The 24,932-nt window shown below is 48.2% G+C and overlaps 1 protein-coding gene across 1 annotated transcript; it reads right to left on the bottom strand.

The window, feature by feature from the left end:
* Window positions 1-1,390: 1,390 nt before the first annotated feature.
* On the bottom strand, window positions 1,391-24,860 carry RXRG (retinoid X receptor gamma). Its single transcript, XM_059854717.1, has 10 exons — window positions 24,463-24,860; window positions 13,091-13,332; window positions 9,317-9,461; window positions 8,492-8,671; window positions 5,722-5,882; window positions 4,466-4,595; window positions 3,731-3,863; window positions 2,925-3,016; window positions 2,543-2,648; window positions 1,391-1,828 (listed from the first exon to the last, which is right to left on the bottom strand). Exons 1-10 carry the CDS (start codon window positions 24,509-24,511, stop codon window positions 1,681-1,683), a joined length of 1,386 nt encoding a protein of 461 aa, XP_059710700.1. The 5' UTR covers window positions 24,512-24,860; the 3' UTR covers window positions 1,391-1,680.
* Between the last annotated feature and the right edge of the window lie 72 nt (window positions 24,861-24,932).

Raw genomic sequence — 24,932 nt, 5'->3', positions numbered from 1 at the left:
CTGAGCAGCCCAGGCTGGAGGTGACTGCTTGCTTCATCTAACCAGCAGTGTGGTGTGGCACCATCCCAGCACAGCCTGTGTGCAGCATCTCAAATTCCAGCAACACTTTCTCAATGAGCAGGTTGTGTATTCTCTGTATTTAAACACTTCTCTTTTAACCAAAAAATTACCTTTTCAATTAAAAAGTAGCTTCTTGGTCAGTGCTTTTCACAGGTTTTGAAATTCTCCCTGGGTTTTTCTCAGGAGGAAAAGAAAAAATTAAAGTGTTTTCGTAATGTTGGGGTTTTCCCTCTTTGTCTCTGCTCTTTTAGATTCTCCTTTTCCCTCTCTCAGTGAAAAACTGGAAAATGAATCATGTCCCCATGTGGGAGCTTTAACAAAACGTTTCATTTTTATCCTCCTTCCTTTTTTCTGTTGTCAGCCCTCCTCTCCCTCCAACCTCCCCGAGCCGGCAGCGTCGCAATCTGTCACGCGGACAGCCAAAGCTGCATCTCACCCCACTGTCTGCTGAGAGGGTCAGGAGGGGCAGATCACTTAACACTACACCTGTTTTATGAATAATAATGCAGACAGTTTTGCTGGGTTCCTGGGAGGACATTTTCCCACCAGGATAAGCGCTGCATATTGAACAAATTAATGTCTTTAACTCGTTTGACTCTGGTGAGCTCGGCTGCCATGGGGAGCTCCAGCGGTGCTGTTGGAGCAGGGGAAAGAGCAGGCAAGCCTTTGAGGGTGGTTTGTTAGAGGGTCTTGTTCTTTCCTTCCCTGCAAGTTTCACTTGTGGAAGTGGGAGATTATAAATGTTGGGGTTTGTGAAGTTGTTTCCAGAGCAGAAATATGGAGGGGAAAAAAAAGAAGAATGGGACACCTGAAGCTTCAGGAAAATCAGGAAAATGGAAAGTTATCCATGAGCACACAAGGTTTGCTTCACTTCAAAATGCTCCACCTGGACCAAAATGAAACACTTTGGTTCTTCTGTAAGTGGCTAGACTAGCTCAGAAAAGAAAAAGAAAACACCAAATTAACCAACCAACCAACCAACCAAAATCAGACAAGCACCCTCTCACACATTAAAAACTTGCTTTAAATATTACTTTAGAACTTCAAAGAATTTGAAGAGTCCAAGATGGTGGAATGAAATGTTTTGATCACAGCAGCAAGTTTCTCTTGGCTTTTCCTTAGCAGAAACAAGAAGGAGCAATACCTGTGTCTTCTCTCAGCCAGAGGACTGTGTCCACCAGCACAAGCAGAGATATCCCAAGTGACATTTCTGCCCTGATTTGGGCTATCCAAGAGTCTCAGGAGGAACCCTCAGCCCCACCCCAAGCTGGACCTGTGACCACAGCAAAAGAGGACACTGCTCTTCCAACTCCAATCAGTGCCTCACTCATTATTTTATTTGTTTTGTTGACTTTTATTGAGAATGAAAAAATAATTTAAAGCAATTATCTGTACAGGGGGACAGGGGGGTGGTTAGCTGGGTAGAGGATCTGTGACCCCCCCATCCCAGACAGGCCAGGGAGGGCTCGAGGGGGTGATTTACAGCTGTACAAAACCACGACAATCCCACCGAGGAGGAGCGGAGGGCCAAGGACATCTCTGGAGCTCTCACAGGCCCAGAGCACAGGGGCAGGAGGCTGTGCAGGGCACAGAGGGGCCAGGCTTTGGCTAGACTGACCCTCAAGTGACCTGCAGGGGTGTCTCCAGCATCTCCATGAGAAAGGTGTCGATGGGGGTGTCTCCAATCAGCTTGAAGAAGAAGAGGTGCTCCAGGCACTTCAGCCCAATGGAGCGCAGTGCTGGCAGGCGCAGGAGGAGCTTGGCAAACCTGGGAAAGACCAGAGTCAGAGGCACAAGGGAGGCACTGGCTGCCCTCTCCCAGCTATTTCCAAGCCTGCACCAGCCCAGATTCTCCCACGAAAATGCTTTTGGGGCATTCTCAGACTTAGATTCCCTTAAGCTTTCAATATAAGCATTTGTTGCCTCGTGTGGTGGGAATATGTACCTTTCCATAATAGAATTTGGCATTTTTAAAAATGCCAAAAACTTAAAAAGAAAGCAAACAAAAAAGAAGACACGTCCAGATTTGAACATCTTAACATGACCTACATCTCCACAGTACCATTTAAATCTGTCTTCAAAAACTCCCCAGGCTCCCAGAGGGTGTGCAGCCCCTCAGCTGCCAGTCACTGCCTCTGGTTTGGAGGCACAGCTGGAAGGGGATGCAGCTGGCAGCCTGTTCCCTGTTCCCCCTGCCCAGAGCCCACTTGCAGTGTCTGTGGTGACAGCCAGAGCCCACTTGCAGGATCTGTGGTGACAGCCAGAGCCAAAACCAGCAGAAGATTCCGCAGGCACCGACGCAGCTGCCGGCGCTTCAAGAGCTCGGCCAGCAGAGGGTAGGATTGGATTGGAAAGCAACAGAATTCCATCTCCACGGCACCCTCAAGGCTAGGGATTTGGGCACTGTGGCTCAGGCAGAGCCAGCACAGCCAGGCTCCTCTCTGCAGGATGGGCATCACGCTGCCTTGCTGGGGGCACTCACCGTCCTGGCTGCTCGGGGTACTTCTGCTTGGTGTAGGCTTCCAGCGTGGCATAGACCTTCTCCCGCAGAGATTCCACTTCTGAGGGGCTGGACAAACCCTTGGCATCTGGTCAAGGCAAGAAATCCAGGTGGGGAAAGGGTCTCTGCAGAGGGAGTCTTTGCACTGTCTGCACAGGCAGGAGAGGACTAGGACAAATCTTGGTCTGCTGGGAGCTGTCCCTGCCCATTGCAGAGGGGAGGGGTGGAATGATGTGGTCCTCGAGGAACCTTCCAACCCAAAGCATGAAATCTGTCTGCAGCCCTGCTGCTCACTGTCACAGTGACCTGCTGTGGCCCTGAGGGAGTGCTTGTCACCTGGGACTGTCCCTAACCTTGGGCTTACCTGGGTTAAACAGGACAATGGCTCGCAGGCACCCCAGCTCCGACTTATCCATCTGCATGTCCTTCATTTTGGACACCAGCTCTGTCAAAACCCTGCATGTGGGGGATATGGGTGAGCAGACAGTCAGAGACCAATTTCTCCACTGAAAATAGGCACTAGGAATACCCTCAATTCTTCTCTGCAGGAAGAGAGGCATCTTTGAGGCACAGCCATGCCCCACACTGCTGTTCTACAAGTGCATCAGCAACATCCTGAGCATCAAACCTGCTCCTGTTCTCACTTTGTTCAGCACACAGCACTCCCAATTTGCACTCACTCAAGGAAAACCACATGGGTTTTCTCCACTTTTTACTGTGTGGTGCAAAACACGGGCTCTGTCCTTACATGTGCCAGGTAAGGAGTGGTGAGGCAGTGTCCTGCCAGGCAGGGAGCAGGCATGACAGGGACAATATACATGCACTTGTTACACAAGCAAGTTGGGGTTTAAGGCTTTGCCATCTAAAGCTCTTGGGGAGCAGTATTAGGCCTAGATACAGCTACAGCAAACTCTTGAGACAGGAACATTCCTCCCCCTCCACACCCAACCCAACATCTGCTTCTGCAGCTGCAAATCCCTTCCCACTGTGCTTTCACCTTTCATTCTTGTTTTTTTAAACAGTCAGTCAAACATCCCCTGCTCATTCCAAGCTACTTCTGCCCCAAGCCATGAAGAGTTTGCTCCAGTTCCCCTTAAGGACATGTTTCCCATTCAGAGGGGAAGGCAGAGCTAGCCTGGCCAGCCCTGCTGGGGGATGGCAGCCACCTACCTGTCAAAGATGGAGCCCACGCCAGCGCTGTGGGCACTGCTGCGGTGCACGTGCAGACCCGTGGCCAGCAGGATCCCATCCTGGACTGACACAGAGCGATGGGAGAAAGAGGCAATGAGCAGCTCATTCCAGCCTGCAAGCACAGGAGGGCAGGACACGTCAGGCAGTCCTGCCAAAAAGCAGTCCCACATGGAGCAGCAGAGCTGGTTTCTCCCTGATGGCTTTGGACTAAACTCAGGGGAGAGTTGGCACCCCAGGTACCAGCTGCACCCCTTGCAAGGGGTGGGCAATCCCTTGGAAATATTTGGAAAATGCTCTCAGGCACATGGTGTGATTCTTGGGGTTGTTCTGGGCAGGGCCAGGAATTGGACTTTGATGATTCTTGCAGGTTCCTTTCCCCTCAGGATATCTTATGACTTGATGATCCTGACTAGGAGCAAGCAAGGAGCAGAAACTGGCTCAAAGGGAAAACAATTAAAATTACAAAAAAGAAAAGGGGGAAAATATTCTGGGTTTTCTTCCTAAAAAACATATTCCTAGCAACTGCAATCTCTTTACAAACAACAGATTCTACTGCCCCATCCACAGCCTCTGCCAACCTCTCATTGTTTCTCAGAATGAGACATGGAATGGATTGGCTCAGGATTGCACATTCACCACCCAGTCTGGCTGTCTCTCACACAGCCCAGAGAAGGGACAGGAGCAGCAGGGACAGCCACAGGTGGGGGACACTACCTGCCCGGAGGAGAATGACTTGGTCTTCCAGCGTCAGGTCGGAGAAGTGGGGGATGCGCTTGGCCCACTCCACCAGTGTGAAGAGCTGCTTGTCAGCAGCGTGGCAGATGTTGGTGACAGGGTCATTTGTCTAACAGAGAGGGGTATCAAAAGGAAAAGAGCAGAGGAAAAGAGGAGAATTCATCAATGGAAAGTCTTTGATAATCACAATTGAATTAATGACACTCAATGCCACAAGTACAACACCCAAACTAACAATAATCTCAGGTGGGTGCTGTTGGGAAGAGAAGGTATTTGTTACCACTGTCCCCTCTGCAGCCAGCCAAGTCAGCTTGATGCCTTGGAGTGGCCACCTGGAACAGAGGCTAGACCAGATTAAGAGGATAAAAACAGGAATTTATTGAAGGTGTTCAACAGGCACATCTTGGGCAGCCAGAAGCCTCCCAGAGGCTACAGCCAGGATGGACAATGGTCATGAGTTTTTCATACAGTTATAAATTTTGGTCCATTTACATATCGGGGGTTAATCCTCCAATTACAGCTTCAGGTAATGAAGTCATATTCCCCCAGTTTTCTCTCCCCCAACTCACTTTTGTTTATCCTTTTTGGGGCCTGAGGCTGTGAGGGTGTCCTTGAGTTTCAGGCCCAGAGGGATTGTTTTGTCTGACCAAAATGTGAAGATAGTAGCTAACACTCTATATAGAATTTAGAATTATACATTAAAGCAGCTCAGGATTTGAAAAATATAAAGGCTAAAATCCTAAGGCATCAAGCTGTTTGCTAGACTTTTCTGTTTGCTTGTAACCCTTTGCAAAGCAAGTCCCTCAGGGTCAGCTGCAGTCCTGCTCCCCAGGGCATATCTAAAAGCCAGGGAGCAGCCCCTGGACAGGCACAAGCACCAGTTTCATCCAACCCAGTAAAACCACAGCAGTAAACCTGCTGTGTTCAGCTCTACCCCAGCCTTGGTCACGGGGGCAGACAAGAAGTGTTCAGGGCTATGCTCGTGTGAAAGCCAGCACAGGGCTCAGGCTCTCCAGCATCTATTTCAATGAGGAGATTCCTCACTGAAACGAAGAGAGACTGGGGAAAAAAATGCTTGGAAAATAACATATAGTTGCCATTCAGAGTATCTCCAAAACAGAAACTGTTGGTGATTTTTAGGTGTGTGGAGCAAAACCCCCTTGTACAATGCTTGTTGTTCACACAGTGCTTGTCTGCTCAAATCTCTGGCTGCAGGTGCTGCCAGGGGCTCTTACCGAGCTCTCTGTGCCCATGTCACTGTAGGCCTCTGTTTTGGGCTCCACTGCCAGCTCAGCTTCCAGGATCCTCTCCACAGGCATGTCCTCACTGCCACTGCTCGTGGACTCTGCCTCGGTCTCACTGCGCTCCCTGCTCCTCTGCCTCTCCTCCTGCACAGCTGTGGGACACAAACACGGCTCTCTACAGCCACAGCAACGCTCACCTGCTCACAGGGGGTCCCCACAAGTGGGATGGAAACCCCCTCAAGCAGGCCACAACAGAAAATAAATGGGGGTGGCATTCACATTCTCTGAAAAAATTCCTTCGCCCAGGGTTTTTCTCCTGGGAAGCTGAGAGGCAGCAAGAGAGGCCTCAGAGAAAAGGCAAACAAATCTTATCTCATTTGCTTCTCCTGTGCTGTGCTCATGTGGAATGTGTTTGGAAATTGTTTACACACAGGTGATTGTTTCACAGGATTCTGCTGTGAGTTGTTTTCACTCTTTGGCCAATCAGGGCCAAGCTGTGTCGGGACTCTGGATGAGTCACGAGTTTTCATTATTATCTTTTTAGCATTCAGTAAGTATCCTTTCAGTGTTCTTTAGTATAGTATAGTATTCTTTATTAATATAGTATAATAAAGTAATAAATTAGCCTTCTGAGAACATGGAGTCAGATTCATCATTCTGTCCCCTTGTCGGTGGACCTGCATTTTACAATAAATGGTTATTTCAGATGTTCACCCATTAAAATGGCTGCTCCCACACCAAGAACTCTGAGGTTGCTGCAGACCAGTAGCCTCCAAATTTGACCAAAGATTGTGATTTCCAAAGTATGAAGCTCCAGAACAGAGGCAAGAAGAGTTGATGCCTCCAGGTGGCAGCCTGGACTTGGCTGTCACTGTGTGCTGGAGGAGGCAGGAGGGACCCAGCACTCACAGACAGGCTTTTTGTGCTCTCAGCGTGCTTCCACCAGTCCCAGTATGCTTTCAACAATTCTACAGCAGCCAGAGCATCCAGCAGCAGGACCAGACAGTCCCAAACCCCCAGCTGGATTCACACCTGCTGCTTGTTTCATTCCTAAGTAAAATACTACCCTGTCTGGCCCAGCCCTGGCATGACCTCTCCCTCCACCACCTCTCTTCCTGATCCTCCCCACTAGAAAGTTCCTTCTACATCAGTACCCCAACACCTTCACTCCCTTCTCCCCTCTCTATATGTTTTCCAGAGAAGGCACAGAATCATGAAATTCTCTCCAAAGCTCAGTTTTTAACTCCCAGGGCTGCTGTATCTTGTGTGCAACAAAAGACCTGGTACACTTTTTTTTTTTTTTTTTTTTTTTTGAGAAATCCCAAAGGGAAATACAACAATCCCGCTTAAGAAGTGACCAGCAGGCATTGTATTTGTTCAGTTCACTGGTGGGGTGAAATGGCAGCTCCCAAGGAGATGGATCAGTGGGGCATCCAGCCTGGTGCTTGTGAGGAAGGGCAACACAGGACACAATATAAGCCAGCTAGCTGGGGGGGAATATTTGTGCTCTTTAGAGTAATGGACAGAGAAAGCCATGCAGGTGTTTCTGAAGTCACCAAAATCTTACTGAAAGAAAGAACATGGCAAGGAAATACCAGTCACATCACTCAGCCCCTGAACTCAAGCTGCATTCTGTGTCCCCAGTTTCTGCAGCTCCCAAAAAAAGCCTGTGATTGCTGTAGCCAAACTCCCATAGGATCCACCAGGATCCTGGGGTTTAAATTTTCACTCTCTGCAAAAGGAAGTTGTGCTAACACCGTGGTCCTCTGAACCACTTTGCACCTGGCTGGATGAGGGTGCTATACCTGGGATTAAGTTTTTGATTCCAGCCTGGCATTGTGAAGTCCCCTGCTGCCCTGTGAGCTTGAGGCAGCACAGCTTTGGTGATGCTGCAGGATGAGGATCAGCTCATGCCCAGAGTTACAGCTGCTTCCCTGGGCAGCTCTGTTACTTTATCTTAGAAAAAATGAGTTTAAATGCTGTGTTGGTTGTCACTCCCTGACCTTGCATCTGTTAGGATAATTTGGGAGACAATCCAGCTCAGCAGGTGAGTGGAAATTACAGAGGGGAAATGACAGAGAACTATAAAATGAGAGATAGAAATAAATCATTCACCCTTATCCTCCAGTACAAGAATTAGGTGGTGACAAATGAAGTCAGCAAATCAAAAACAAAAAAAGGAAGCTGCTCTTCACAAAGGAGACAAGAATGCTGCAGAACCCCTCACTGCTGGGTGCTGTCCTCAGCAGAGGTTTACAGGTTTCCAAGGGGTCCAAGCCATTAAGAGTCACTAACTAGAGGCAAGGTTGGGTCAAAATCAGTTAAAAGCTTCAATATTCACCAGTTGTGTATGATTAGGTGAGAAGAAAAATACACTGTAACAGCTTGCCCATCAGTCTCTTCCCTTATTAGCCCTTATTAGGAATAAAGTCTTCAGAGAGGAAGCATTTTTTGCACCCTGTCCAACACGGGAACAGGCTGCTCAGGGAGGTGGCTGAGTCACCATCCCAGAGGCATTTAAAGGACAGGTAGATGTGGCACTTAGGGACAGGGTTCAGCGGTGGAATCTGCATTGCTGGGCCAATGGTTCCACTTGATCTTAAAACTCCTTTCCAACCTAAACCACGATTCTCATTTCCTTTTTACGTAATGAAGTCCGAAACACCCTGATGCCCTCAGCCTGGGAGGGTCACCAAGAGCCTGATTTATCCTAATGAATGAAGGAAAATTTCTCCAATCCCACTGCTCCCAGCAGCCCTACCTTCCCTCTTCATCCCCATGGCGAGGCACTTCTGATAGCGGCAGTACTGGCAGCGGTTGCGCTGGCGCTTGTCGATCAGGCAGTCCTTGTTATCCCGGCAGGTGTAGATCAGATCCTTCCTGATCGTCCTCTTGAAGAAGCCTTTGCAGCCCTCACAGCTGTACACCCCATAGTGCTTCCCTAGGGAGGCAAGGGAATCGCTGGGCAGGCAGGTATTTGCCCTTCCTTCCCTGATTTGCCCCTCCTTCCCTGATTTGAATGTGGAAGAGCTCAAATCAAATCCAAAGGCAAAAAAACTGCAGGGGTTGGCAGGCCTGAACTGGCTTCAGTGAGTCTTAGCAGCAGTTTGACTTAGTCAAACCCCAGGACCACTGTTTTCCTGTGATAAGGAGGGGCTGCATGCCAGTGGAGTGATGTGAAGCATCTTAGCTGCAGAACAGCCACAGGCAGCAAACGGGGTGTACTGATATGGAGAGGGCTTGCAAGGCTCACTGGGGTACCAGAGAAAACCCAGACACAGCCAGAGCCCAGCTGACACAAAGCACAGGAGATGGGAACACAAAGATTTTGGTAGATTTACCTTTGGTAAACAGGGACAGAAGATAAAATGAGGTTACACACACGAGGGAGAAGAGTACAGCATTCAGTTTTCTCACTTTTGGGCACTAATCTGCAATACAGCCAGCCAGACCCAGCCATGACCTTACCATGCCAGTGTGGCCCCAGCAAGCCTCCAACCCTGTTCAGTGCTGCACAAGAGCACCAGGAGAGAAGCACCAGGCTTCTCAAGGCACAAAGCCTTCCCCGAGAGAGAAAGCCTCCTACCTGAGGACCTGTCCCCACAGATGGCACAGATGTGTTTGGCTAGGGATCCCGGACTTGTGGATGGATAATTCATGTTCCCCATCCCTGGGAGACCCGGCAAGGGCTTGACATCCTCCGAGCTGCTGACATTGTTCAGGACATTGAGCTGCACAAACCACAAGACAGGTTAGAGGGGAGAGACCCACATCTCAGTGAAACCACCCCCAAATGGAGTTGACTCTTCCCTTGCTGCTCCTGCCAGGCTTGTACCCCAAGCTTATCACCATGGGGCTGCTCTGGGCAGACAGACATCCTCTGCTGAATCCAGCAGGAGGGGTTTAAGCAGGCACTAAGCAGACACTGCCTGATATTGTAACCAAAGCCAGGACTGAGCAGAGCTGGAAAAGGACAGGCACTAACCTCAGCTGCTCAGTTACAGCCTCCAAGCCATGAGGTTGGTGGGATCCTGGCTGCTTCATTAGAGGATGCTGATTGCTGGCTGCTGGCAGCCACAAGCACTAACAGCTTAGTAAAGCAGAGCTTTGCAGACAGGTGATTTGTTACAATCAAACCTGCACTGCTGCATGGCTAGGGAAGCTGTAATGGTGTTTAAGAAAAGAAAAAATAAATAAAAATTAGTGGGTTAGCTTCCCTGACTCACAGTATCTGCACATACACATGAGTTCATGACCATTTGGTGACTCTCTGGAACTTAGGTTCCCAAACACTATCACAGGTGGCAGATTTGGTGTTACTAGATTATTAAAAAAAAAAAAGAAAAAAGAAAAAAGAAGGGATTTCGCTGAGCATCTAAAAATCAGCAGCTGTGAGATACAGGCAAACAATGCAGAGCCCCCAGCTGAGATCCCCAGGAGCTGCTCCTGGCTGCTGAAGTTAAAGGTTACAAACCCACATTGATTAGAGACCAAAGCCTGACGTTGCTCAGGGCTTCCTTTTATTGCTGTTTGCTTTGGAGCTACGTCAGGCTGGGCGGGGAGGGTTAAGGGCCACTGAGCACGTCTTGTCAAAAGCAGTCTGGGCAGAACAATCTCTCTCCAAGCCCACCATCCACCACCAAATCACCTTCCCCACTGCTGTGGGATGAGGGCTGGGGATGGTTGTTCCATCCCTGGGTTTGTTTGGAACAGTCGTGCCAATTTATCAGCTCAAAGAAGGCAGAAGCAGGAATAGAAAACAAGGGTTTGGATGAAGACCCAGCTCGAGCCTTCATTCCAATCTCTGTAACATTTAACACCACATTTCATTCATCTTGCTTGTTCTCCATTTGCTCCAAGAAATTGTACATTTCCCACAAAAAAAGTGGTAATTTCCACAGTAAATTTCGGTAAAGAACAATGGTTCATTCCACTTGAATTTTTGGACCTGTCATTAGAAAAATAAAAAGGTGAAGTCTGTTCTTATCTTCCCTCACCACTATCCCTTCATTTTCCAAGCTTCAAAGGTTTAATAAGATGGAAAGTAAAAATTATCCAGCAAAAATCAGGAGCCAAGTTGTTTTGCTCCACTAGGACACATAAGTGTATTGGGAAAAATTGCCCAGAGAAACAGAGGTTTGATCTCCTCAGCAGAGGCTCAAACCAGGCAACTGTAAATCCTCATGCTTCAAAATCCAGGCCAAGGAAAGGAGAAATAAACCCCCTCCTCCCCACAGGTGTCCATCAGCAAAATGCTGAGCCAGGAGGAACTTTTTATGGTTTGAAATGTTACTCAGAACTCGGGTACCACCTTTTCTTCCTCCCTGCATGCACTTTGAAACAATAAAAAGGAGAGAGTGTACAGGGAAGGGGGACACACAGGGCAGTTTTAGCCATCAGTGTCCTTAGAGCTTGACTCTTGCAGGTGAAGTGCAATCATGGATGATATCTGGGACAACTGCTTGAACCCAAATCCATTAGCTGCCTCCCTGCTGAATCCCCAGGGCCCAGCTGTCTCCTTGCATTAGAGAAAACACAAATGGAACCCTCTCCTCGGATCTGGGAACTTGGCACAGCGCCCAGGCTGGGGAAACCACTTCCCAGAGCACCCCCAGTCCCAAAGGAAAGGCTTCCAACCAGCCAGTGCTGCCACAATTTCCTGTCCTTGATGTCATGGGCACAAACACTGTCAGATCTATGGGGAACAGCTGGGTGCTGCAAGGGGAAGAGGAATCCTCCAGCATTCCCACTGCTGACAGCTGGGGCCCACACAGGAGTTGAGGATGCTGGGGAAAGGTAAGCCAAACTTTATTCACTTTCAGAGCTCTTCAGAGGCCTTCCCATCCCATCCTTTCCCAGCTTTCCAAGCACTAAGAAGAGCTTCAGGCATTCCAACGAGTAGCAGCATGGTATGGGGCAGAGAGGGCTTGAGGACCATCTCCTTGCTTTTTCATCAGGAGGAGCCACGAGGCTTCTGAGCACTTCCCACCTTCAGGTCCCACTAATGAAACTCAAAATCTTGCTCCTGAGAGGCAGAATTTTCACTTAGATCTGGATGCCCAGAACATTTCAGCTCTCTGTTGAGATGCCACAGTGCCACCAGAAATGCAGGAGACAGTGCCAGGCTTTTGGAGCAGCATGTCTCCATCCCACAGAGCCACCCTGGGAGGCTCCCAGCCCTCCCATGGCTCTGGGGAGGCACCAGCCCTAAGACCTGTCTGGAAGGGAAACCTCAGCACCCACATGAGCATCGGCAGCAAGGATGGGAGTGCTTCATTTTGCTTCAGGCCAAGTTGATATGCAACACAGTAGGTGGCTGGCATTTAGCATTAACATTTGTCTCTCCCTAGAAAGTCTGTCTCCTTTCCAGATAACCAAACGAAGCAGATATGCTTTTGCAGGAGGAAGGGCAATGTTTCACATGCTGCAGCCCCTGGCTATCCTGTCTGTTTCCATGTACAGTAATTATACACTGCAGCAGAGGGGAGCTGGACTGCACCCACAGCAAGAACAAAGCTGGAAATTAGCTCTCTTCCCTCATCCTGTGTCAGGACCCAGGACATTCCTCTGGCTTCCCTGGATGATTCAAGACCCTGGCAGGGGGCTCAGAGACCTTGGCATGGAGTCAAAGACACCTGTGCCTTTGATGTTAGCCCATGGAAACAATTTCCAACTTTGTGTGAAGAGTTACAAGGCACAAGGGTTTGAGTAGAGTGATAGTGAATTTGTCACAGGGTGAAAAAGTAGAATTTTGGGGATTTGGAATGGGGGTTCAAGAGGCAAGATGGAGGAATCTGGGCATGTCCTCTCCTTCTTCTTTTTCTTGTCCTCCATCTTCTGCTGTGATGGTGACACTTTTGGATTGGTTTAGAATAGAGACAGACTGTCTAACATAGGTGATAGGTATTGGAAAATTATTGTAAATAAAGTACATGTAGTTCTTAGTATAAAAAGTTAACACCGCCCCAAGGGCAGGGACTGTGCCACAACCCGACCTGCTGGACAGATCTCAGCAGGGCAGAGAAAGAGTGTAACAGATAAGAGAAAATAAACAACCTTGAGAAGCAGAACCCACGAATCTCTACTTCTTCGATCATGGGGCTGGGAAAAAAAGACTTTCTAATACCTCAGGAGCCATTTAAACCACAGAAACCCGAGAATCCTGTAAGGTATTTAAAACTGGTGTGCTCTGTGTGTCTGTGCAAGGCTGATTAATGCAGACTCATGTGCTAGAAAATATTCTTTCCAGCTGAGCTCCCCGAGGGGCCGCACTCCCCACCAGCCAACCCTCTCCCTCAACTTTTGGGACTTCACCCATCCTGAACACCAAATTGTAGCGAAGAAAGCATCCCATCCCCACCTGTGGGCTGGCGTGTGCCACGAAATTCACGCCGGGGGCCGAGGACAGAGCGACGGGGTGTGAGCCCAGGGAGGAGGCGATGACCCTGTAGGGCGAGCCCAGGGCGCTCATGGGCGACGGCAGCGCCCGCGCGGCGCTCCCGGGGGGCTCCAGGAAGCTGGGGGGCCCCTCCACCACCGGGCTCCCCGTGGAGAGCCCCGAGGACAGGCTCACGGACGTGGAGCTGCCGTGCACCGGGGAATCTGCAGGGAGAAGAGGAGAGATGGAGTGTAACAGCCACCAGATGCCCAGCCTCGGTTGTTGTCACAGTCATATTTTCTGGAAGAATCCCTTTGCCAGGATTTCTTCTCCTGGGAAGCCGAGATGCTCAAAAAAAAAAAAAGGAAAACAATAATTATCTGATTGCTTCTCCTGTGTTTTGCTGCTTTGGAATGGGGTTGGAGATTGTTTACCAACAGGTGGTTGTTTCATTGGTTTTATGTAAATTTTTTCTACTTAATGACCAATCACGGTCCAGCTGTGTCGGGACTCTGGAAGAGGTCACCAGATTTTCATTATTATCTTCAAGCCTTCTGTAAGTATCCTTTCTCTATTCTTTAGTATAGTTTTAGTATAGCATTCTTTAATATAATATAATGCCATAAAAAATTAAATTAGCCTTCTAAGAACATGGAGTCAGATTCATCATTTCCTTCCTGCCACGGGGGACCCCGAAAATACCACAGGTTGTGTCAGCTTAAAATGCCAGCCCAGCCTCAAAACCAAGCAGCAAAGCATGCTGTAAAGGGAAAAGAAAAAAATGTTGGTTATAGTACAGGAAAGTGAGTTGTATACTGTTGGAATGCTGGGTACTGAGAATTTGAGACTTACTGTGCTGACCCCCCAAGAGAACACTACATTTAACCTGAAACCATAGAGAAGACCTCCAAAATTAAATGATAAAACTAAGGTTATGAGTGTGTAATATCACATAGTAGAAAACCTAGGGTTTAAAGTTTTAGAATACAGAATATATCTACAGAATTTATATATATTTTTATATAGAATATATAAAACAAGATAGAAGTTTTAGAGCGAAAACTAGTCCTTCTTCACCTTCTTCTTCATGAATTTGAGCAGTATTGTATTATATATAAATATAATAACATATATATAATATATGTTGTAATATATATATTATATTATATTTTATATATATATATATATATTTTTTTTTTTAATTAAAAAGACCGCATTGCGAGTCACGGGTAATTAGTTAATTAATTAATTAATCCCAGCCTTGGCAGAAGAAAGAAATTAAAGAATCCACAATATACAGCAACAAAACGTATTGTGGAGATTATGTTTAATAACAAAATATTCCTTTTCCACTTTGGTGCCTCAGCAGACTTGGAGGAAGGCACCACTGCCTGCCTCAGGCTGCTTTTCAGTTTTCTCTGAACTCTTCCCTGAGGTCCCATTTCTTTTGTCCAAGCCAGCTCTAGGGACAGCACACTTCTGAAACCCTGACATCCTCACCAGCCAGCCTGGAAACTCTGAATGTTCCACAAGTCTTATGATGAAGCACCTCTGCTCCTTGAGGTGCCTCTGGCCTTGTGCTCCCATGGCTCAGCTTTCCCTCTCCCCACCCACTGTGTATCCACTGTGCCTTTTCACACGTTCACTCCCAAAGCTGGGTGCCAGCATCTTCCACAGCAGCTGGAGCAACCCAGGAATGGCTCATGACATGCATGCAATGCAAGTTTCAGGACAAGGCAGCCCCAAAACAATTTGTCCTTTATTTTTTCCTCATTTGTACAAATCAGAGCTGAGATTTTGGCCACACACATGTCCCAGGGCACTCTCACAGCTACAAGGACAGGGGGTTTTCTCCCTCTACACTGACAAGCTGCAGTGCACATCCCCAAGCTCAGCCTCACAGCAGCCACAAGACAAGATCAGTCTGCCCCTGAACCCTGCTGAGGAAGAGGTGGTGTAAAAAGCAACACAACCCTGATCATTGCCACTTCAGGGCAGACTCTGAGGCTGAACAGCTCAGCCAAGGCCTAAATACTGTCTTCTGTAAGACCAGTCTCAAATATTCAGAGGGCATCTAGGCATCAAATGCCCACTAGTCCCAATGGGTCATGCATCTAGGTGCATTTTAAGGATTTCCATGACCTTTTCTCCCTCCCTTAGAATTTACCAGCCCTAGTTAGCATTAGCTGTCATTAACATTTCTGTGAACCATTATTTCTCTGTTGGTTTTTCAACACAGGAGATGATTCCCTGGAGTAGCAAGGCAAAGATGTTGTGTGGGAAGGTCACACAGCTGCTTTTTCATGGCTGGCACAGAGGAGACATTCTCCCGTTGCATTTGCAAGTAAGGCAACGCTTGGGTGTTTTGTTTGTTTGTGGTTTTTTCCCTCCTTTTACCATTACTGCAAAGTTATTTACGTGACAGTGTTTGTTATTCTACCTGAAGTAACAATCAAATCTGATTCAAAGGGAAGATGCACAATAAAGACGGGAAAAGGTCAGCTTGCTGAATAACATTAAAGACATTTGTCAGAGTCAAGGAGGACTCCATCCGCCGTTATCAACCCGCTTCAGACTTAATTCTGCTGAGGGAGGGGGAGAAAAGGTCTTTGTCAATTCTTGCTTTGGCTTTTTGGATCAATTCTCCCGGTGGGAAAGCGATGTGCAGCAGGAGGAAGCCAGCTCAATGACAACAGCAGAAGCCTCAGAGGCAGCGAGGCGCTCTGGAGGCAGGAACAGGGTTCTGCCTGCCGCCACAGAGTCACCCCACATCCCCCTGCCACCATCAGGGAGACACACAGCCTGACTTCTGCCAGCAGACAGCAAAATCTCTGCCTTGGAATGGATTCCAAGTGCTCCAGTCCTTCATCCCAGGGAGAGAGTGCGTTAGCACTGGGCAGAAGCTGTGCTGTTTGCCTGGACCCCCCCTTACCTAAGCATGCACTCAGCTCACACAGGCACCTCAGATGTTTCTTGGGGCTTAAAACGACCATCCTGACTTGGGCCATTATCAGCTTCAGAGAAAAGCAAATGCATTTTTCATCACCTGTGGTACCACAACACCCAGTCCTCCTGTGCAGGATTCTTTATAGGTCTGTGCAGCACAGACCTAGAAAGAATTTGCTTTTACGCCTCTTTCAATAACTCGGTAAACAACATTGCCTTTGAGGATTCCTCAGCTTGGAAAATAAGTCATTGCAGGGGATACTGGGCAAAGATCTATCACACCAGGACAGCTGAGCAGAAGAATCATTCTTCATCCTTTTCCATTAACACAGAAAAGGGCATATTTTGAAAGTATCATGCAGAAGATTTAAACCAATAAGGAGAGACACCCAGGAGAGTTAACTGTTTGCTTTTATGCCAGACCTTTCAGAAATGCTGTCACTGCTAAGTTTCTCCATTAGAGAGGCTCCAAGTTTCACAAGGACCCAGAGCAAGGCTTTCACCACCAGGAGGCTGCTGGTCAGTGCAAGTCCCATGGTAGGCTCATGCCCCTGCCAAGGGACAAATGTTTCAGGGCTCTGCCCAGGTGAATCCCCCAGACGCCAGGATGAGATCAAAGGTCAAAGCCAGGAAACCTGGAGGGGTTCACCCTGTTACACCTCTGTTATCCCAGCAATGAGATACTGAATAGGAAGTGTAAATGGACAAAGGAGTGCTTGCTGGTGGAGATGGATGGATAAATGAAAATACCTACTGGAGAGCACAGCCAGGCTTTGCCAGGGCCTGATGACACAAACCAAAGTTTCATGCTTGTTTCTACAGTGCCTGGCTACACTGTCCTGCCAAGGCTCTCACAAACCCCTTGCTCAAATCCAGCAGTGCTAAATTTCCACTTCCCAAACAACAACTTTAGCTATCTGTTAGAAATTGGAATAAAGCCCCCATTTAGAAAAGCACAACAACAGAGACAAAAAGCCCACAAACAACAAAAAACTTTGACTTCCAGTCCCTTTCTGGGATAAATCTGCTAAGTCATCTGCCAGGGGAGCAGAAAAGCATTCTCCTGCACCTGGGAAAAATCCTCCTCTCAGCTTCTCATTTTCAGGCTAGAGTGCTCAGAGAGGGATATAAGAAATGAGTGTTAGCAGACTATCAGCTTGGGAGAGGAGCAATTTTCATGGCTGAAAGGTGTGCAGGAAGAGCCAAGCCAAAGCATCCTTGACCCTGGGGTTAATTATTCGCTCAGCTGAACACACTCAAACTTGTTTCAGTTCAAGGAAGCCAGGGAGGTTTGGACTGTGCAAACAGCCAAGTTTTGAAAGAAAATAATTAAATTAAATGACTTGCAAGAAAATACTGATGATCTGTGTCCCACATCTCCCAGCAGAACCCAGAAAGTTCTTGGGTTCACCAGGATGGAATGGCTTTACTCCAGCTATTTCTCTCATCATTTGGGAGATGGACAAATGGCAGTGGAACAGGGCTAGGTGTTGGGGAAGATGAAACAGGAAAGCCTTATAAATACAATTGCCTGACAAAAGATTTTGAGAATATAAAAACTATAAGCGAGAGTGAAATGAAAGCAAGCTCTGAGATACCTTAGTTACTGAACAACTGGAAAACAATGGTATGGCCGGCTGAAGGTAATTCCCTTTTGATGAAACAATACCCTCTGCTTGCAGGCAGCTCCAAGAGTCAGAGCAGACCCTACTGGCTTGGCAGGAGGGGTCCAAAGAGGAGTTTTTAGGGTTTAAAATGTAACACAGTATGGTAATGTAATGATTCTTACAGGCTGTATGTACATGCTATAGGATTTGTATCTTAGATTGGTTAGTGAGAATTAGAACGTTCAGCACAGAAGAAGATTTATGGTATTGCAACGGGAACTTCTCTCTCTTTTACTCTTCCTCACTCTCTCATCCTCTTTACCACCTTCTTGCCTTCTCTCTCTCTACTTCTCTCAGGCCTGCTCTGAGCTGTGGCTGGCAGCTCCCAGCAGGGCCCTGCACCCAGGCCCTCTGCAATAACCCACAAGTTCCACGACCTGGCTGCAGAGATCTCTGGTCTCCGTCTGTCCCGACCGTCCTACCCATCGTCGCTCCTACAGCTGGGGAGGAGCTGCTCTGCAGCAAGGAAGCAGCTGTGGGCAGGAGCAGGGTGGGCTGGGGAGACAGCAGTCAGTCCTGCAGCCAGCCCCAGCCAGCCACCCCCGCTGCAAGGGGCACAGGTGACATTTACCCAGGCCTGCAGTGTCCATCAGGTAATGCAAGGTGACAGCAGGGACAGGGATGCCCCAAGCACAGGGCACCAACCACGCTGGCCATGTCCCCACACCAGCTGGGGAAGGCCAGCTGGGGCCTGCACTGAGCATAGGGGCTTGCTGCTGCTTTTTACCACCTACTCTGCATTCACCATTGGCTTATTTCTGACCCACAAGTGGGGCTGTTTGTCCTTCTGCCCTGTTCCCTTCTCCACATTAATGCCTGGATGGGTACGTCACCGTCATATTCTCTGAAAAATCTCTTTGCCCAGGATTTTCTCCTGGGAAGCTGAGAAGCCTCAGAGGAAAAGGGAAATAAATTCTTATCTCATTTGCTTCTCCTGTGTTGTGCTCACATGTGGAATGTGTTTGGAGATTGTTTCATTGGTTTCATGTGAATTGTTTTGACTTATTGGCCAATCAGGGCCAAGCTGTGTTGGGACTCTGGAAAGAGTCACGAATTTTCATTATTATCTTTTAAGCATTGTGTAAGTATGCTTTCTGTAGTCTTTAGTATAGTTTAGTATCATATTCTTTTATCTAATATAGTATCATAAAATAATAAATTAGCCTTCTGAGAACATGGAGTCAGATTCATCATTCCTTCCTGCCACGGGGCACACTGCTAATAAAATACAGGTAGTTTCCTATCCAAGTTCAGGGCAGCTCAATTTTGTATTTATTTCTCTCCTGGAGGAGCAAGGGAAGGGAGGACAGGAGGATTGTGTGGATTTTCCAGTATCTCTGCTGCAAACATGCACTGCCCAGAGAAGCCAGTGCCTCCAACAACTCTCCACAAGCTGCCTTAAACAGAAGCACACACTCCAGCCTTCTCTTTGAAGGGAGCAAAGCTTAAGAAAGAAGAACTTGGTGAAGGGTGTTTCACTGTTTCAAAGTGGCTCTGCAAATTACAGCATTGTTTGTGTCAGGGAGCACCTGAAGTACACACACAGGCAGTGTCCACACTGTTACTTCAGCATTCAGAAAAAGGATCATATCCAATGCCAGCTTAAGTATCTCTGCTGACATCAGGAAAAAAAATGAAGAAAGACCCCAAGAAACACTCACTCCTCTGCATTTTGAAAATACTACCCTTGAGGACATAAGCAACAGCATTACCCTCACCCACCAGCTACTGAAGCTGAGCAAACACACAAAGCTTTGATACTCAACATCCAACTGTGTTTCATCTTCACTTTATCAAAATCCTAATCCAGGGATAGGAAACTTGCATGAATAGCCTCATAAATCAGGAGAAGAAGAACACCATCTACATCACAGCAGATGTGGAGGTGTCCAACAGATGCACCTGCAGGGCACAAAAGCTCCAGGTCCACCACACCAATGCTAAACAGCCAGGTCTGGACTGGCACAGTGAAACTGAACCAGGGTGAGCTTGATAAAGGCACTGTGGATGCACCTCTGTGTTCCAAGCACTTCACAAGTAAAACTGAGGAAGGCATGGAAAGAAAGACTTCTCTTTTGCAAGAGCACACAAGCGACCCCTGTATCTTGGTGAAGGAAATAGGACGAGAAGAAATCAGGCTGCAACCAAGAAAACTGTCTTGATTTTCACACAGATAATAGCATCAAACATCAGCTTCAGCAGTTATGCCTGAGCAGAAAGAAGAATTGAAATGCAGAGACCAGAAACATCCAAGCACTGCACACACTGTCTGTTTAACCACCACAGGCTGCAGGTTTGTTTTGGCATATGCCCCTTCTGTTCTAACACCCAGCAAAGCCTTGAGAGAAATACCTGTGTTCAACACCAGGGTCTGGCCTCATCTAAGGCCTAAAACAGCCCTTGAAGATCCCTGGCAAGCCTAGAGATGATGACACTCTCAACATTCACAGTTTCCTTTTTAATATCAGAGAGAATCAAAAGCTGGTAGTCATCAAATAATGAAAAACAGTTATGCTCCCAAGGCTTCAGAGAAAAAGTTCACAAACATTTAAAGGTATGAGTTGCCCTGCCTGACACATGACTTTGCAGATACTTCATCCTCTGCAGATCAGAAAGCACTGAGAAGTGGGAACAGACAGGCAGAGAAGGGCTGATTTCAGGAGAGGAGCACGAGTGGGTGTGGGAGCTGCAGTCTGCCAAACAGCTCATCCTTGGGGACGACCTTGAAAGGGAAATACCTGAGAGAAACACTCCTGAAAGTGGCTGCAGTTATGGTGGCAGGATACCCACCTTAACTGGAATCAAGCAAAGTTCTGCTGCTGTGACTGCAGAAGTTGTTTTTGTTTAATACACAGAAGATGAACCAAAAAACTCTTCCCTTTCCGAAGATATTTTTAACCACCCAAGCAGATTCCCACAGACAGTACAAACTGCCATGCTAATATCCCACAGAAAGGTTAGTGGGTTTGCCTTGCTTTTAAGGTCCAGTAACCTCTGTGTTTCCATCTTCCTGCTCAACTCCATGCCAATAAATAATGCAGCCTTCCCTGAACACTAAAAACGAAGAGGAAAACTCTCAGGAGCTGTAGTGGCACCCATGGGAACAGGGGTTTCTCCAAGAGGGACCTACACTGGGCAGCAGAAAGTTTCCCTCAGCTCTCCAGGTGGTGGGAAGAGCTGCTTCCTCTCTTCTCTGGTAATGCTCTTGTGGCTCCCTTGCAAACAGGGGCCATTCAAAACCTGGCCACAGGAAGCTGTCTGTTGTGTCCAAATGTCCTTGGACTTACTAAGCTATTGACCCACCATCCAATTTCAGTCCAATCAGGCAAAGACCTCAAAATAGCATCTGCTGCTGAGGCTGCACCAGGGAAAGACTCCTTTAGCAACTACACATCAAGTAATTAAAACAGAACTGCAAGCCAAATTTACTCACCCTAACAAGGTGTCACATCTCCCTGGTGACCACAGTAACACATAAGAGTTGGATAAATTTCCCCGTCTCCAAAAAAAAAAAAAAAAAGGAAAAAGTTGTTGAATTTGAGGCCTGAAGGGTTTTTTTCCATGATTGTTTGATCAGATTTCCCACCTGGCCAGCAGCCACCAGGAAAAAGCATACACAAATTCCTACAGTTGTCTTTGAATTTGTGGAGAAGCTACAGGTCCCCAGGAGAATGGATCCCACTGACTATAGGAACTCTGGTTGCCCCAGGCAACTGAAGGCAGGAGTCTCCTGCTTTAAAAGAAAATTTTTCACAAAATTTAAAATTTCATTTCCCCAGATACTGGAGTGGCCCAGTCACTGGATTTCCTCACGCCTTTGCTGGGTCAAAGGGCTCTTTTCCACCCTCATATCCACAATTATAGGAATGGACACAGCAAGCCATGACACCCAGGGGAAAAAGCATCCTGCAGATCACAAAACCTGGCACCACCACATGTGATAAAGGTGCCAGCCAGCCAGGCAGCAGAGCCAGTCCAGCACAATGTGGGTTTTCCTCTCCCTATCCCCTAAACGACCTGGCCTAACCCTGCTTTGCTTGGGAGAGCTGACAAGATTGCAGCCAGAGGTGGTGTGGCCACAGGCCAAGTTACATGAGTACCAATAAAAGAGACTTTGTGGAGGAGCCAAGTTAGCTCTTGTCCCCAACCAACAGTGCCAGAGAGTGCTCAGAGAGAGAGGACAGCCAGCACAGCATCTTTCCTTGCCCTGGGAGCTGGGCTTTGGGTGAAATGCATCCTTTTGGAGAATAAAACCACATTTTTAAGCCCTTTCTTTGCTCCTGTAGCCCAGCCTTAGCCCAGCACATCTCCTGCTTTAGATGTCTAAGGGTGACTCATCTGAGCATTTTCCCTGCCATTCTACAAACTCATCTGTGACACCCAGGAGTCTGATTGTCCTTGTCTCATCACAAATCATGTGCTTATGACCAAGTTGTGGATGTATTTCTCAGACAAACTTGGTGGTGCTAATCAGATGTTTAAGATCAAAGTGAGTGTTGCACACACCGTCAAAAACACGCACCTTATTTCTAACCTGAATGCAGATAAAATTAAGGTAAAGCAGATAGAACAGGTACATGAAAGCAAAGAAAAAGACAGCGAGTAGATCCCTTTTTTTGCCATTATGCTGAAACTGAAGCTCAGAATTTCAAAGCTAAAAGAAATCTGAATTCAAGAAAAACAGCAGAACCTGCATCACCTTAACTTTGCCCTCCAGCAACACCGTGCAATGAATGCCACAAGCTGACAGCTTAGGGTGGACACTGCCCTGGCACCCTGATGTTCTCCCTAATTCACATCCAGGAAGAGTTTCATGGCTTTTCCAAGGCTGGGGGAGCAGTAAACACCAGGAACACATGGTGGGCCTGATGGAGATGCAGGCTGCCTGCACGGCCTTCGTGGTGAGGACCCGAGGCAGTGGAAGATCCCTTCCACCCGTGGTCACCACCATCTCTCCTCCTCCAAAGCCTGGCTGCCCTCTCACACAGGCCCAAAGCTGTCTGGCCAAAACAGGCACTGCTTTCTCAGCCAGCCAGAATCCCCCTCACCCAAGGAGAGGGAGCTGCCACATCACCAAGCTGCCACAGGGACATGGAAGGCCTCTCGCTTTGAGAGGAGCGTGACCAGGAGTGGTAAACTCCATCCAGGGAGCACAAGACAGGACAGAGGGACTGTTTTAAAGCATCCCAAACAAAACTTGGCCAATGCTTTTGCATCTCTGCCAGGCATTCACATACAGAAAACACCTCTGTTTCTAACACCAAGCTGGAAGCAGGTTAAAACCCCAGTTTAATACTTTAAATGGAAGTTAAACTCCCAGTATACTGAACTGTTAGAGAGCAGTCCCTTCACCTTCATTGGTGGAACGGAAATCCCTCTGCTCCTATTACCAATTTCCTCTCCTAGAAATCTCCCAAAGGCTCTGCTGAGTGTTGTGACCCTTGTCCCTACAGGGATCTCTGCCTGGTTCCTATGAAGATCAGCTTGACAGTCATTTTGCTCTTGGTTCGTTGCAAATTTTTAATAGAAATAAATTAAACACAAATAACACTTTCATTGTTTCATTGTTATTGCAGCAGTAGGAGAGAGTTCAGCTTGTCTTTGCTGGGTCCTTAAAACCACCAGTGAGCAACAGATTCTCCCAACGAGTCATCCCCTTTCTGCAGAAACAGCCTAAAAAGGTATTTTGGAAGTCGAGAGCTTGTGAAACTCGAGGATAACTTGATGCAATACCAATGACTTTTCTGGAGACGGAAAATTACCAGAGGTGAGCATCTGGTGAAAAAGGGAGGGGAGGAAAAAACCCCACACAAAGTGGGAGCATCCTATGTCAATGTGATGTCTGCACAAACTGCTTCTCCAGCAGAGAATGTACCCAGCCTGGGGGCCTCCAGAGCGAATCCTGGAGGCATTTCCACACCTTGAAGGGCTGGGAACAACTTAAGGAGCTCTCCAGAGGTACCAAGACCTTGCACACGCATGCACTTTGCTCCACCAGCACTCCAGCAGTCCACAGGTGGGTGCTCCCAGCCCCTCGCAGCCGAGCACTCCAACCTACAGCTCCTCAACCCATTCCCCCAGTGTCAAGGCAAGGGGAATAACCGCAGATAAAACATAAAGAGTAATCCCAAAGTGCATTTCCCGAGGGCAGCCGCGGTTCCTGCAGCCAGGGCTCGCCCACGGTGGGCACAGGGGTGTCACAGCCTCCTGGGCAGCCTCCCTTGGCTAATCCGACACAGCTCCACACGATTACGGTGGGATCTGTGTCACAAGGGCAGGAGATAGCCCCACAAAGCAAGGAATTAGCCCTCTTCAGATTTTCTCGGGAGGTGTTTCAGGTTTCAAAAGTAATTTTTCCCCCCCAAAAAGTTAATAAAAATGAAATCGGAAAGATGCTTACTTGGTTTGATGCTGTTCTTACAAATGAAGAGATTCAAGCCACCGCACACACAAACACGCATCTCGAAAATGATCCGCTAAACTTCAAAGCGGAGGGGAGCGGTTTGACCCAAGCCGGCAGAATTTCAGGCAGCCTGGTGTGGCTGTGCAGAAGTTCACAGCACATAAAACCACAGGACAGCTTCGATCGCAAGCACACGGGCACTGCCGGTTACAGCCACATCCGAGCTAGGTTAAACACGTTTTTAAATTCCCTTTACAGCCCCCCGTGCCGCCACCGTGGGATCAGTTCCTCCCCCCATCCCAGAAGGCACAGCCCGCAAACGCAAGTAAAATACTTACTGCCAAAGCCCGCAGGAAACTTAATGAAGTGAGGATAATTCCCATACATGTTTAATCTTCAGTTCATCGCTCGCCTTTCTCGACACAACTGCCTCCTCCAAACTTCAAAGCTGCCCGGAGCGCAGCCGGGCTCGGGGCATGGCTCTGAGGGGGCTCTCGGAAGGTGCCGGGGCAGCTTCCCCCCGCCGCGGGCCCATCCTCGCCTCACGCCGGCCGCAGCCGGGGCCGAGCCAGGCCCACGTTCCCCCGCTCCTCCTCAGCGCCCGCTCCCGTGCTCGGCTGCCTCGGCTCCCTGCGAATTCCCGGCGCTCCGGGCACGCAGCATAATCGCCCGGCGGAGACGCCAATCAATGCACGGCGGCTCCGGTATGGATCGAGAATTGGGAGCAGGGGGAGAGGTTAAGTTGTTCAGGGGAGGAGCGTCGTGGGGAAGGAGGGGGTGATTTGCTGTTCCACCAGTGTTGGTTCCA

The sequence above is a fragment of the Haemorhous mexicanus genome, chromosome 9 (genome assembly GCF_027477595.1).
Source record: "Haemorhous mexicanus isolate bHaeMex1 chromosome 9, bHaeMex1.pri, whole genome shotgun sequence".
Classification (NCBI taxonomy): Eukaryota; Metazoa; Chordata; class Aves; order Passeriformes; family Fringillidae; genus Haemorhous; species Haemorhous mexicanus.
Note: the sequence above shows the minus strand (reverse complement) of the source record. Positions and strands in the feature narration are given on the sequence as shown.

What these genes read in the sequence shown, in the direction of transcription:
- RXRG (XM_059854717.1), bottom strand. Translation starts at nt 24,511, where the DNA reads ATGTATGGGAATTATCCTCACTTCATTAAGTTTCCTGCGGGCTTTGGC. An exon ending in ACATGGGCACAGAGAGCTCG is followed by an intron (nt 4,596 to 5,721) that starts GTAAGAGCCCCT and finishes CCTCTCTGTTAG; the next exon opens with ACAAATGACCCTGTCACCAA. An exon ending in GTGGGCTCCATCTTTGACAG is followed by an intron (nt 3,017 to 3,730) that starts GTAGGTGGCTGC and finishes CCCCACATGCAG; the next exon opens with GGTTTTGACAGAGCTGGTGT.